Genomic DNA, 14,390 nt, shown 5'->3' with positions numbered 1-14,390 from the left:
TATCTTAGCCAGGGACATGAACCATGCCTTCTTCCATAAATCCAAAGCCTTAGATTCTATCTGCATTACTCTATAATATAACACATTCTCTCCTATAAATACATGCCATTCTCAGTGACATTTCTTAATATAGAATTAAACTTGTTTAATTAAGTCACTGAGCTCTCTAAGAGTCACTCAGAGAGAGAGAGAGAGATGGATGCTCAGGTTGTGAAAAGTTCATCACCTCCTTCCCATGTAGGAATTCATGTTATGAGGGCAGCAATAAGGCTGCTAGCAGTTTTTGTAGTGTTTTTGGGGTCTCTTTTTGTTTGGTTCATGATGCCCACCAACACATATTCTCAAATTTGGCGGCTTCAAATCAGACAGAAGACTAACACAAGTACCTATCTGGGGTCAGAAGGTTGTGATTAAAATCTTAATTATTATCTTTTTGCATGCTTTTGGTTTAATTTCTTAGGTGGAGGTTGCTTATAATCATACCGTATCTGTGTGTTACTTGCTGCAGGTTCAAATATTGTGATGTTCACATTTCCCATTTTGTTCCTTGCGCTGTTGGGTTGTGTCTTTCTCCATCTGGGAAAGAAGTTGAACGATTATAAAATGGAAAGGTGCGTGGCATGTGCCAAGCACGGAAAATGTTTATTTTATCAGACTGTGAATTTGGACTATTAATCGAAGCTTATTGTTCTTGCATGAATGTGTTGTTTAAATTCATAGTCTGGGACTCGATATGTTTCGATTATGTATAACGTTGTTTTCCTTTCGTTGTCGGATTTTAATTATCAGCAGCAGCAGCAATGGCACAAAGAATCGGTTTGCCGTATGGAAAAAGCCTATGCTGGTAAAAGGCCCCCTAGGAATTGTTTCCGGCATAGAGCTGGCCTTCTTCATCATGTTCATTGCACTCTTAATTTGGTCATTCTCAACATACTTGCACAACAGTTTTGCCAAAATCACCCCAAAATCAGCAGCAAAGAACCACGAAAAAATGTAACATTATAATTTCCTAAAACTTGAGATTAAGTAAATAGCACAATTAGGGTTTAATTAGTTAATTCATTTTGTATTTGGTGTTTTGGTTTTGTTTGGCAGATGGGAATCTAAGTTGGACAGTGCAGCACTGAGGCTAGGCCTTGTTGGGAACATATGCCTTGCATTTCTTTTCTTCCCAGTGGCTCGAGGGTCTTCAATCCTGGCACTGTTTGGCCTCACCTCCGAGGGCAGCATCAAATACCATATATGGCTTGGACACCTAGTCATGCTCCTCTTCACAGCTCATGGCCTTTGTTACATCATCTATTGGGCCGCCACAGGTCAAATTTCGGAGGTAAATAATTAAACTATTAGCACCTTTACTTATCAGGAATGAGTATTGGAATTATTCTAATTCTTACTTCCCACTTTAAAATCTGTAATTCAATATCTTTAAAATTAGGAATTGAACAACTAGGGGAGTAGTTGATCCAATATTCCAATTCCTTAATTCTCATATTCCTAGTTCCCTGATTCCCGATTTATGACTTCCTCCATTCATGTAGATTTTTTATATATACCATAATTAAAGTGTTACATGTTTGTTTTAATGCAGATGGTGCAATGGGACAAAACTGGGATATCAAATATAGCTGGAGAGCTATCTTTGCTCTTTGGACTGATCATGTGGGCGACTGCCATCCCTCGCATTAGGCGTAAAATCTTTGAGCTCTTCTTCTACACTCATTACCTTTACATCCTCTTCATGATCTTCTTCATCCTTCATGTGGGCATGTCCTACGCTTTCATTATGCTCCCTGGTTTCTACCTCTTCTTGGTTGATCGTTTCTTGAGATTCTTGCAATCCGGAACAAGAGCTCGATTAATCTGCTCACGAGTTTTGCCATGTGAAACCCTAGAACTCAACTTCGCCAAGAGCCCAGGTAAAAGATTTCGAAGTACTGATACGTCCCTTTCTAAATTGAGAGTCTGACATGTTATGTTGCGAGACAATATAAACTTTCATTTGAATGTGTAGTTTAAATTGACGATCTAACAACATAAGGTATTACTAAATTGACGATCTAACAACATAAGATATTACTAAATCAACATCTATAATGGGCTATACTTATTATGAATTATGATGATTTGTTATCCTGTACTTAATGTTTTTTTTTTTCTTGTGTTTTATATTGGTAGGTCTGAAATATAATCCTACAAGCGTCATGTTCATAAATGTGCCTAGTATTTCCAAGATGCAATGGCATCCTTTCACTGTGACTTCCAACAGTAGTTTGGAACCCGAAAATATTAGCGTCGTCATCAAAGCTGAAGGAAGCTGGACCAAGAAGCTTTACCAAATGGTATCAACCCCTTCTCCTACTGATCGGATTGAGGTTGCTGTTGAAGGGCCTTATGGACCTGATTCAACTCATTTTCTAAGGTTTGCACCATAATGAAACATAATAGTTATTTCCTTATGTTGGACTGATATTATCCTCAACTTAACTATCTTTCATACTTCAAAAGTCGCGTTCTTATTAGATACTTAATATGGAACAATCCCAATTCATAACACTTAAGGAATGATATCTTTTTGCAGGCATGACACCCTTGTGATGGTGAGTGGAGGCAGTGGAATTACCCCCTTCATCTCCATAATCAGAGAGCTCCTCTTGTTGAGCACAGCATTCAAATGCAGAGTTCCAAAAGTGGTCTTAATCTGTGCCTTCAAAAGCTCATTGGACCTCACCATGCTAGACCTCATTCTTCCCATGTCCAGCACCTCAATTGAAATGTCCAACCTGGAGCTCCAAATTGAGGCCTACGTGACAAGAGAGACAGAACCAAAAACAGATGGCTCAAAGCCCCTAAGAGCCATATGGTTCAAGCCCCTGGCAACTGATGCACCCATGTCACCCATTTTAGGCAAAAATCACTGGCTCTGTCTTGCCCTCATAATAGCATCCTCCTTCATCATGTTCCTAATCTTGATTGGTATCATTACGCGCTACTACATTTACCCAATCGATCACAACTCCAACGCCATTTTTGCGAATTGGTTAAGATCTGTGCTGAACATGTTGACTATATGTGTAGCCATAGCCTCAACAGCTAGTGCAGTAGTTTTTTGGAACAAGAAAAAGAATGCTATGCAAAATAAGCAGATTCAGAACATGGAAGGGCCAGCACCAACGGGGACACCAGAATCACAGTTTTATAATGCTGACAGAGAATTGGAGAGCCTTCCCCAACAGTCTCTTGCCCAAGCAACCAATGTGCACTATGGTGGAAGACCAGACCTCAAGAGTAAGTCATTTTATTGTAACACCTATATTTACTTCAACATAAAAAATAAAAAATAAAGGGTTTATATTTGTTATTTCTGAGCTGAAGAAATTATCCTTGATTTATTTATTTTTGAAATCTTTTATTTTTGCAGAGATGATATTCGAGTTTAAAGGATCAAGTGTTGGAGTTCTTGTGAGTGGCCCTAAGAAACTGAGGCATGAGGTTGCAACCATTTGCTCATCTGGTTTGGTAGAAAATGTGCATTTTGAGTCCATCAGCTTTAGCTGGTGATTCACTCATCATCAAGGGATGAATGTATGAGTGAAATCTGTGTTTTCTTTTTCTTGCCTATGTCTTTTTTTTTTTTCTTTTTCTTTTTTAATTTCTTTTCTCTTTTGTTTTTTCTTAGTTTTCATGATGGTAGTTGTAAATTTATAAATTGGCAGTACAGCAATAAAATGCAATTAGTGCAAATGTGTTCTGGCTTTATTTATTTATTGGTCGTTCTTTTGCTTGAATATTCAAAACTGAAAATCTCAACTTCAACAAATCGGATAATTGACTCACAAGTTATTCTTTGAAAGAATAATTGCATGAAAATGGAGGATATTTTAACATGAACAAAACATAGTAGTAAATTTAGATACGCGTGGGACTCCGAGTTTCATGGCCTATCCCAAGATAATTTTTATATTCAATTTCAAACAATCGCCAACTTTTTGGGACTCCAGAGGCCAAGCAAGGTTTAGCATTTTCCGTTTAGAAATTAAAACATTAAATTCTTGGACATTAAGGTATAAAGTATTCAAAAATATTCTGCTTAGAAATGCAAAATATCATGAGTTAGGCAAATTGGCTGGGAAAATACGCTCGCCTCTTGCATCCAAATTCGAATCCCTCTACTTCTCTCTACTTCTCATAGATTAGGGTAGTTTAGAATAGCACTTTGTCAAAAAAAAAAAAAAATGCAAAATATTGAGCGTGGGTTCGGGTTCTACACAAGTAACTCATAAATGTTTACCGAATAAAAAAAAACTCATACATATGTTTACCAAAACAAAAACTCATACAAATAGCCTTGTAATACTAGCCAAAAAAAATATACAAAATGTGATAAATGAAGAAAACTAAAACAAAAACCTCCGAGCAAGACTTTGCATGGAACTCCCTAACAAGAAGTTCCCAGCCATCCTTATCTACAAGAATATCTAATTTCAGCGAGGCCAGTAATTTGATTATTGTAATAAATAAAAAAATTGTATTTGGGTAGACCTTCGGCGTCTACTCAGTGCTCCTCATCTGGCTCTTCAGCAGGTTGAGTTAGTTGCTTATTGATCTTTACATGATCTGATCGACATGTTACTCCGCAAACAAAGATGTTCATGGAGAAAAGCTACTGAATGAGCACCAATTTGTTGTCAAGCAGAAAACAGATTTACAGGTACAAGTGTAACCTCACTTCTCTTCATAAGCAATGGATGAAAGTTGCTCGTCCAAATCTCCAAGAAGATCATGGTATTCAGAAAATGCGGCATGCGACTGAAAAGCATAGATCAATAGAGGACATCATCAATGAAGAGACACATATGGCAATTATTGTGGACAATGCATTTAACCAAGAAATACCTGCAGGGTGATGCTATATGCTTTCCATAACCGCATATCATGCCGGAAAAGATCGAATAGAACCTGTACAAATTTCACAAGGAAATAAAAGGCAGATCGAGGAAAATTTACAAAGTTGGCATCACTCACGGTCAAAGGGTCTTAGTACCCTGACTACTTCAGAACTAGCTATTATGGTTATTTTAGTTTGTAGAATGTATCAATGTTCAAGCGAAAAATGACTTTTTCTTAATGACCTTCCCATCATTGACATTCACAATGAATGAAATGAGCACACACATACCAATGATGCTGGCCTGCTTATCATATGTCAGAGATTTGTGAGAAATAAAGTGAATTATACCTCAGCTCGCCTTAAAAGAGTTGCAAGGACAACAATCCACTCTTTGAACTTGACAGAGCACATATGTGCCAGAAGGAATTCTGCATCAAACCGGCTCTGCAGCGTACCCATTTGGAGCTGGAAACATAGAAGACTGTTCAGTCAGTAAGTGGTGAAAAGGCAACTTCTGTAAGATGTGACAATGTGGCTTCATTTCTTAACAAAAAAGTGAAAAAAAAATTAGAACAAAGGGAGTTTCAGATGCTGATGCCTTTTGTCCTATTAATTCCAGCCCTGAAGCAAAATTCTCCAACCGAGCACTTCCATATCTCTCTCTTTGAAGATATTCCTGTAATAAATTGTTAGAATTTAAAACCACTTGACAATAAAAACAAAATCATCCTAATAATAACTGCAAGCTTATCTTACCACCAAATCAAACTGGGTGCCTTTCACAAATGCAACTAGCTTCGAAAGCTCTTTGCCTGACATCAAATAGTTAGCATGGCTTTCTAAGATGTTCTTCACCGACGCAACATGTGCATTCTGCTCCTTAAATGAGGTGCTGCTCCAAAGGAATGCCTGGTTAGTCTCCATCATATGGTCAAGCTAGGTACACGACATGCAAAACATTACATAAGTGTGCACCAACCTCTTATCCAATGACTGCTTTCTGAAAGTAGAATGGAAACCGAAATAGCCCAAGAATCTGGGAGATAGTCTTTCTGAATCTGTTGATGGTTGTTCATATTCCCTTCCTGATCTTAGCAAGAACCTCACCTAAGAGTCAAACAAAGTTAGTTACACCTTTTACAGCTTTCATTGCTGCAACTAAAAAGTAGCACATAAACTTGACCATATAGATACCAGCTCCCCAGCGAGTTCATATAACGATTCATCAAGTGTTGCCTGCATAGGGTTGAGAACCTTTGTAAGAAACCACATGGAGATACACACTCAATAGTAAGAGAAGTACTTCCAAAGAAGTAACCTACTACAAACATCTACCTGTAATAAACGCAAAGCACAATACTGACTGACTGCAGGACCTTCAAGCTTAGCAATCACCTGGGACATTCAAAATAATATGAATTAATAGAACCGCATAAGCATCACAGGTTGGCCACTTTTTAGTATATTCTTCCCATACAAAAATGGTATCAATAATGAGCAGCAAGTTTCAAATTTTTCTACTCTTCAACAACACCGAGGCAAATACAATTGAACTGATCGGTTGTCACACTTAAACTGCACTCCCAGTCATAACAAAAAGTGTGCAAGTTCATAATTATACTGAGGAAAATTCTAACTAATCCTCCTAATAAGGGAAAACTTATGTCAAACGTCAAAGGAAAAAAAAAGAAACTGAAGCAGAATATTAATCCATCCAATATCTTACAAGTATATAGCAGGCAGCAGTCCTGTACCATCTACGTTGGAAGCATTCCTCAAACAACCTGGAAATTGAAAAACAGAATAAAGACAGTCACAACTTAATGATTAAAAAGCTTCCAGGCAGTAGATCAGCAGTTGGTAAATATGATAGTAAAAAACCTACCCAAATAAATTTCAAACATCATCTTCAAATCAAATCTTATTTGGTTCACAGACCAACGGGGTTAAAAAAGAAAGAACAAAAGAATATATAAATCATTTTCCAGGGCATCTATAATTTGTGGAAGCTTTTCCTTTTTCACTTCTAAAGAAAAAAGAAAAGAAATGTTTTTGCAGAAGTGCTTTACCTCAACATTATCTTCTTTGTTACAGAAGTTCTAGGTAAATAAACACTGCTTGTAAAGTAATGTTACTTAAAAGCAAAAAGAAAAGGAAAGAATAAAAACAGATAAGTAAACAAATATACTCTGTTGATCTCCCAGCAGCAGAGAACAAATCCGCCCAATGTCGACCATCAGTTTTTCTTGCAACACTGACAACCACATCAAAATATTCTGGAAAATTTCTGAGCAAATCACAGGTCTTCTCTAAGAGAGTGGAATTCTTTGCATATTTAGGGACAGAGATCTGATTCTTGTTTGCGTTTTGACTGCAAATAGACATGCAAAGTGACTAACATATAGATAAAATAGTTAATGGCCAAAAATAGATCAAATAGTTACATAAAAACATAAAATTGACTAATGAGAATATATAGTGGAATTCAAACTTCAGCAAGTGACCATGACACATCGAAAGCATGAATGTATTGCAAAAGGAACTCGAAGTTTATCTGAAAATAAGGACACTAGGGAACAAACCCAGGTACCCCAGTCACCAAAACACCTTATACAATCAATTGCAAGTTACTCATTCAGCTAGAATAATTCATTTCTCAATTATCAATCATTTCATTTTACCAAGTTCAATGGGCTTACACTCTACTAAATTTTCTTCAAAACATAATCGATTCAAGAGGAGGAAAACATCTCATCAAGGCCATCAAGTCATTGATAATAAACATACCACATAACTTGCTCTTTTTCCTGGTTCCTACCTTAGCTAGGGATGAGTGGGCTGCTTCCCACTATGTGACCCACTGTTATAGGTCTTTCAGTTAAGCAGTAGTTATACCCACTCTAAGATGGTTCTCTTAGGAAACCAAGTAAAAAGTAATCCCCAGTAATTTTGGGTTCCAAGAAAGCTAATTAGTCATTCTGACAGGAGACTTGATGCAAGTCCTTAAGCTAGATGCAGTTTTGATTTTGTTTTCCCTCAAAAGACATACCTGGATATTTCTGCATCAAACACAGTAAAGAGAAGCCACTCCAGACAATGAGAAAAATGAGGCTTTTCTGCTGATAATTGGGCCAACCTTAAAGCTTCCTCACTTTTGTCCCTCTAGCATACAGAAACAAAATAACCAAGAAGAATATTTTAAACCAAGCACAGAACTTAATCCATCACATGCTTGTCAAAAGAATATTCCACCCATGCTTGTCAAAAGAATATTCCATCAAACATATCTCACAAATGCTCAAAAGAAGTCTAATAACACCAACCAGTATCAAATATACAACTCCGATTTTCCTATAGCTTATGAAATGATAAACTGCAAGGCTCGAGGCACCAACCGTGCGGATTTCATAAAGTCTACCTATTTTCCTAGTTGGTCAACAAAAGTTCAGAAGTGCATAGCAAACATAAATCATATACCCAATACAACCTATTTGCAGAGAAAACTTTACACAAAAAAGTACTTTAAGATTTAAGCAACCTTCCTCTAGAAAATCAGATAATGCCAAAGGCTTGAGGTCACAAAAGTAGCCTGTGAGTCTAGAAATTCAAGGTCACCCCAAAATCAAAGAAAAAGGAAAATTAGTACCTGAATGAGGTGCCTTAGAAGGCAATGCAATATAGTTTGAGCTTGAGGAGTTGGCTCAAAACAGGGAAACTCTGTGCAGGCTGAAAATGACATTCTCTGGGAAACACCAACAACAACACCAGCATTTGGAAGAAGTCCCAGAGGGTATACCTCACGATCAAATTCAAGCTCCGGATCCAACTGAAAAAACGATGCTGAGTCATTTAAACAATCAGAGAAAAAGGACAGGCCAGAGTATTTTAAGTTCCACTAAGCTTCATCCAATCAGAAATAAAAATCAATATCTTCAAGAAACAAAGGCAACCCAACTTTTTGTTCTGAATTCTTTTATGAACAAGACAAGTTATCAAATATAAAGACTTAGGACGCATAAACGGGCATTGAAACGAAATGGAAAGATATTATTTTTATTTTTATTTTTTAATAATAATAAATAAATACCTAAACATTCTATGCACCAATTCCATATATCTGGTAATAGTATAACTATCTGCCAACAATCCACAACATAGAGAACACTTTTCTTATACATATGTACCTGCAAGAAATCCTCCTGCTTAAAAGGATCAACCCCCAGAGATGGATACCACACCTGAAAAAAGAAACTTCCAACCAGAATAAATATCAGAGTAGTACATTACTCTGAAGAGAGCTCAAAAATGATCAAGCTAAACACAGTATGGTATGAAAGCCATAATAGCAGTTCATCACCTGCATTCCTCGGTGGCCATAATCTAACCATGAAACTTCCTCAATAAGATTTGTTTTCTCCTCTGATTGACCACATGTAACCCAAAATAATTCAATAGAATCAGTAAGCTCCCTCTCACGCCCATCATCCAAATCAAGAAGTGAAAGCTCCCCATTAACTCTCTGTATCAAACACCTAGAAAAACAGGCATTTACTCAGAGGCATGTGTCTACAGAGAACTCTATAAATCATTCTGAAGAGCACATACCTTGCAGGCTCCTTTGATAAAGGATCTGAATTAGAAGTGTGATTGTTTGAAATGCTCTCTCTTGGAAGCTGATCAGGTACAAAACGCATTGCTGCAGGATGGCTCTTTGCAGTCATAATTGAGAGTTCTCGTACTGTAGAAAGCTGTTTGTCATTTTATCACTTAAAAATGTATGAAGAATAAATTTCACTAAATTATTCTCATTTAGTGTGCAAATCAAATCATGTGTGCCCAACCATCTCTAAATAGTACCGTATCCAATGGAACCCAAAAAAAACAACTAGAAAGCATTCCTTTACCTGCAAATCTGGAGTACTGAAAGGTGTCAATTCACCAAATAATTTCACATGGAATATGTGTACATCAAATGGGCGATATGTGACAAGTATATACTCTTGATAGACATCCATCACCATTGGCTTAGCAAGCAATGGTTTTCGACAAAGTAGCGAGCTCTGATCAAGGTGATATCTTGGATAAAAAAGCAATTCATACCTGTAATTGTACATTACTTTTACATTATTTATATCCAGCTGCACATAATTGAAAAAACAAAAACGAAAAACAAAAGTATACTAGAGATGAACCCAGACACAACTTATGAATGGCATAATAGGCAACGCAGGGGACACCACCAAGGTAGGTCCATGGGCATTTCAACCACCAAAACAAACTACGACATAGTTGAAAACCAAAACAATCTCGTATGGCTATACTATCATTTGAAAATATGGGTAGGAATCTCACGTGTTAGAAGAATCAATGTAGTTGCAGACAACAACAATCTTCCCCATCCATAACAAACCTTTGCACTGAATCTTTTGTTCCTGAGTAATGTCGCCAAACACTCGCCACTTCTTCAATCGTATATCATATATGATTAACCCATGGAGACCAGCAACTGCTAAGTACATTCCATCCTTGCTAGCAGCTACATGTTGAACTGGCCAATTTTGGGAGATATACGAAACCTGGACCAATGTAAAATAATAATAATAATATATAAACTCTCATCAGAGACTAAAGACATAATATTTCATCCAATTAATAAAACATCAGATGAGGATAATATATCAAGAATGTGATTTAAAGACATAACTGGAAGGTTAAGCTGTAGCATTTTAAGCTCATCAGTATCTTCAGACTGCACAACAAGCAATCGATCATCACCATATATCACTTGGCGAACATATGTCATGCCTGAAACTCCTCTGTTAAGGCAACATTTGCCAAAGGAAAATGAAATAATCCTCTCCAAAGATCGTTCTTCAATAGCATAAAGCCTATATCCATGTTCATCCCACTGCATCAGTGAGGTGCCAGCCATCAAAGGTTCATATTTACATTCGTGGGTTGGCTTAACCATTGGAGAAGATACTGAACTTAAACCTATTTGACGGACTGTTGACATCAAACGACAACCAGAGACGGACCAAACAGTAAGTCCTCTTAACTTCCACCCAACTGCAAAAGCAGAATTATCCGGTGTCCAAGCAATGCAACTGACAGAACCAGTGTCTTCCATTGAATATCTGAAAAATAACAAGGTCAGGTCATCTACTACACATATTTAAATTTGAAATTTACATTACCATCAAACTTCTAACAGTTTGGTACCTTAATTACCCCCAGTCAGAATTATTCAAAAAATAAAATGGTGGCCACTGATAAGGTGAAACTCAAACCTACCAAAATATTCCACCCCTGGCTATACTCAGATCCTATACTTACCCCCAGTCATACAGAGACACAGATCGAATCAGTGATGCAGATTCCGCAAGGTCATATAACTCCACAACCCCTCTTTTGGTACCAACAGCAAGGATTTGTTGCTCTGCAGCTACTGAAGCGCAGACAGCATCACCCACCCCCAATCTTTTCTCAGCTTTAATAGATTCAGCATGCTTTAAGCCTTTCTTACTTATAGAACATGACACCAGTTGTCCATCAGAATATAACACAAATAGTAACCTCATTGGAAAGCAAAGCTCCAGCTGGATAATAGCAGACTTCCGGGAGATGCTGTGATTAGAAACCACAGTTCCTGAAACCCCTTTAGAAGCAACACCATTATCTAAAGAATGTGGTGATGAGATAACGTCACTGCCATCGCGCGGAAATGGATCAAGTTCAAAAGTCCCATAGAACTGTACATAAAAACAAAATCTTGCTCAAAACCTTTGTTCAAAAAGAAGGTAACTATCAACTCCCTAAACAAAAATTGTCACATTTCAGGATGGCTAATGCATATTTCTTTTACCTCCCCTTTCCAGGAGATGCTATATAATAATCCATCAGAAAGTCCAAGTAGCATATGCTTGCTATCACTTACAATATTGCTCCTGCAAAAAGACACATTAGAAGAAAAACAATTATGGTTCCAAGTTCCAACAATAAGAATAGCTTGCAAGATTGCTCAACAAAAATAATAATAATAATAATAATAATAATAAAGGGCTTCATGTGTTGTTATAGGCAACATCATACACCCAAACCTAAATGCAAAATTAAATGTAACTCTAAGAAATAAGGTCAGAACGAATTTTAAAACAGAGTCGGCTATTATGAAAGAAGGCTGGAATCATGATATAACAATGATGTTACATAATCATTCAAGGATAAGTTGACAACTATGACACTCATCAACTGACAAAGAAATATCTTTATTTATAATACAACTTCAGCATGTTTGAACATGAGCTCCTTAGTGATGCAGATTCTTGAGTTATCCATGCATCTATCTCCAAGAAAAGTCATATTTCTTATTCAAACTTCTGTTTTGGGAGTAAAAGGTGAAAGGTGTTAACTGTATTCAAACATCTGGGAGACTAGAACCTTCCTCAGGGTATTTTCATGCATTTATTTAAAATGACAATAGAAATTACCTGACTCATTTCATTTGATCAGTACCTAAATCCTTTAAATTTGGTGAATAACTATATGGACTCTAAATTTATATGTTATCCAAATGACACTCACACATTAATATTGATAACTCAACTTTTCCAAAATAAAATTCAGAATAATACTTACACTGCCAAGTCCTTTTGTGTAAATGGCACCTGCTCACTGAGAAGAAGAGATATAGTAGCAAGAAACAAACCAGAGGGTTGCTTCCCTCCTAGTTGTATCTTTTTCTCAGTAAACTGTACCTTGAAAAGGTGAAGAAAAAAAGACGATGTCTGCCAACAAAAAAATAAGCATATATATAAGCTTAAACAACTAAATGTAGTTTCAGAGTTCAACGCAGAAAAAGGAAATGGTGCATAAAAAATTAAAGTACTCTCATAAATCACTCTTCACGCCTCTCATTGACAGCTATCTTATAATCATAATCAATAATTCTTTGCCCTAAAAGATTAAGCTAAACGACATTAAAAGAAGACAAAAGTAAATTGCGCATATGAGAAACATGTTTCCGAAATGGAATCAAGTTCAGCTCAACATATCCTAATACGTCTAGTGAAACTTGATGACTACATAGAAACTGAAGTCCACCACAAAATTGGCATTGATCAGTTTAACTACTTAACGTTCATTTCCTATTAGGTGGTGAAATGTGGACATGCACACTCAACAAATCGTGGTCACTGCACAAGTAGTGACGATCCTGAAGGAGCGACCATTCAACATGGACCTTTCACATTGCAAACATGTATGCTTAAATAGACACATTATAGCACTTGTTCTCATACATACATACATCCATGCATACAGAAGAAAGCATGTGAAGTTGGTACATCATTACATGTGAAATCAATGGAATACTTACAAGAATGGCGATCAGTTTTGTATCAGGGCTCCACACAGCTTGCAAATTCTCACCTTCCTTCTGCACTGAATCCGAATCCCTAATGTACTTCCCCAGTCTCACTTTATGCTGGATCCCACCGGCCAAAAAACGCAAAAAAACAATGTCACAAAAAAGCTCAAATATACGCACACGCATACACATCTCGATATATGCATGTATAGTTTCACAAATGCATGCAAGTACCCCCCAAATTCACAATACTCACGTCAACAATTAACAAATTCACATAGACCCAAAACCCACAAAAACCCATCTCAATTAAATAAAAATGCACACTACCCATTTGAACACTGCACATATATATCTTCCCAACACCCACCCAATTCCCAATAACCACAAATACCCATCTCACTAAAATGATACACAGAAAAAACCCCATACAATTACATAAACACACAAACTATACTGAAAATACACACATATATGCACAAAAAATATACCTGGGAAGAGCTCCAGAGCTCAAGGTGACAGGGAGAGACAACAAGCAGTAAGCGATTGATGACCTTGAGGTATACGACCTTTTGGGAAGAAGGGCATTGACCCTGCTCCAGTGGGATGACCTGCGGCCATCCATATGCCATATACATCGTCTTCTTCTTCCCCTTCTGCTTCTGTTTCTCTTAATTTGAATTGTCAATTCTTTGATTTCGGTTTGGTTTTTCGTGTAATTTGGAAGAGATCTCAGAAAGAGAGGGATTGGGTCAGAGGGAGATTAGAGTTTGTGAGTGAGATCTGAATGCATGGCTTCACCCATTTCAGGTGGATGGATCTCACAGAAGTTGGAAGCAAATACTGTTTTCACCATTTCCTGTGTTTAATTTCTTCGTTTCCACTCAATCAATAAAAACGACCCCGTTCAATATGTCGTTTTCTACCTACACCTTTAACGATGGATTTTTACTAATCATTTATTTACTCCGCCTTTTTCCAAACATTAAAAATATTAAAACGACTATATTTGGGTCAAACACGTCATATTTTACAATTTTATTAGAAAATTACTTTTAAACCTGTCGAAGTAGCGTGCGAAGATGAGATAGAATCATGATAGGTTTTAAAATAAGTTTAATTCTTATTAGC

General features: G+C 36.9%; 2 protein-coding genes across 2 annotated transcripts; one reads left to right on the top strand and one right to left on the bottom strand.

Moving 5' to 3' along the window:
- The first annotated feature begins 195 nt into the window (after window positions 1-195).
- On the top strand, window positions 196-3,996 carry LOC110751835 (ferric reduction oxidase 2). Its single transcript, XM_088249599.1, has 8 exons — window positions 196-403; window positions 509-611; window positions 790-993; window positions 1,096-1,330; window positions 1,592-1,919; window positions 2,179-2,422; window positions 2,582-3,288; window positions 3,422-3,996. The coding sequence occupies exons 1-8, from the start codon at window positions 196-198 to the stop codon at window positions 3,559-3,561; spliced, it is 2,169 nt and encodes a 722-aa protein (XP_088105725.1). The 3' UTR covers window positions 3,562-3,996.
- Window positions 3,997-4,286: 290 nt separating this feature from the next.
- LOC110751801 (uncharacterized) lies at window positions 4,287-14,122 on the bottom strand. The gene is made up of 23 exons (XM_021952321.2): window positions 13,751-14,122; window positions 13,269-13,376; window positions 12,530-12,678; window positions 11,757-11,838; window positions 11,228-11,643; window positions 10,596-11,028; window positions 10,244-10,467; window positions 9,796-9,991; window positions 9,497-9,639; window positions 9,249-9,423; window positions 9,076-9,129; window positions 8,538-8,717; window positions 7,941-8,053; window positions 7,080-7,262; window positions 6,618-6,675; window positions 6,227-6,286; window positions 6,086-6,127; window positions 5,871-5,998; window positions 5,648-5,783; window positions 5,490-5,567; window positions 5,240-5,356; window positions 4,897-4,959; window positions 4,287-4,809 (listed from the first exon to the last, which is right to left on the bottom strand). The coding sequence occupies exons 1-23, from the start codon at window positions 13,895-13,897 to the stop codon at window positions 4,726-4,728; spliced, it is 3,369 nt and encodes a 1,122-aa protein (XP_021808013.1). The 5' UTR covers window positions 13,898-14,122; the 3' UTR covers window positions 4,287-4,725.
- Window positions 14,123-14,390: the final 268 nt, after the last annotated feature.

This window comes from Prunus avium, chromosome 2 (genome assembly GCF_965620075.1).
Source record: "Prunus avium chromosome 2, drPruAviu1.hap1.1, whole genome shotgun sequence".
In the NCBI taxonomy this organism is placed as follows: Eukaryota; Viridiplantae; Streptophyta; class Magnoliopsida; order Rosales; family Rosaceae; genus Prunus; species Prunus avium.
Note: the sequence above shows the minus strand (reverse complement) of the source record. Positions and strands in the feature narration are given on the sequence as shown.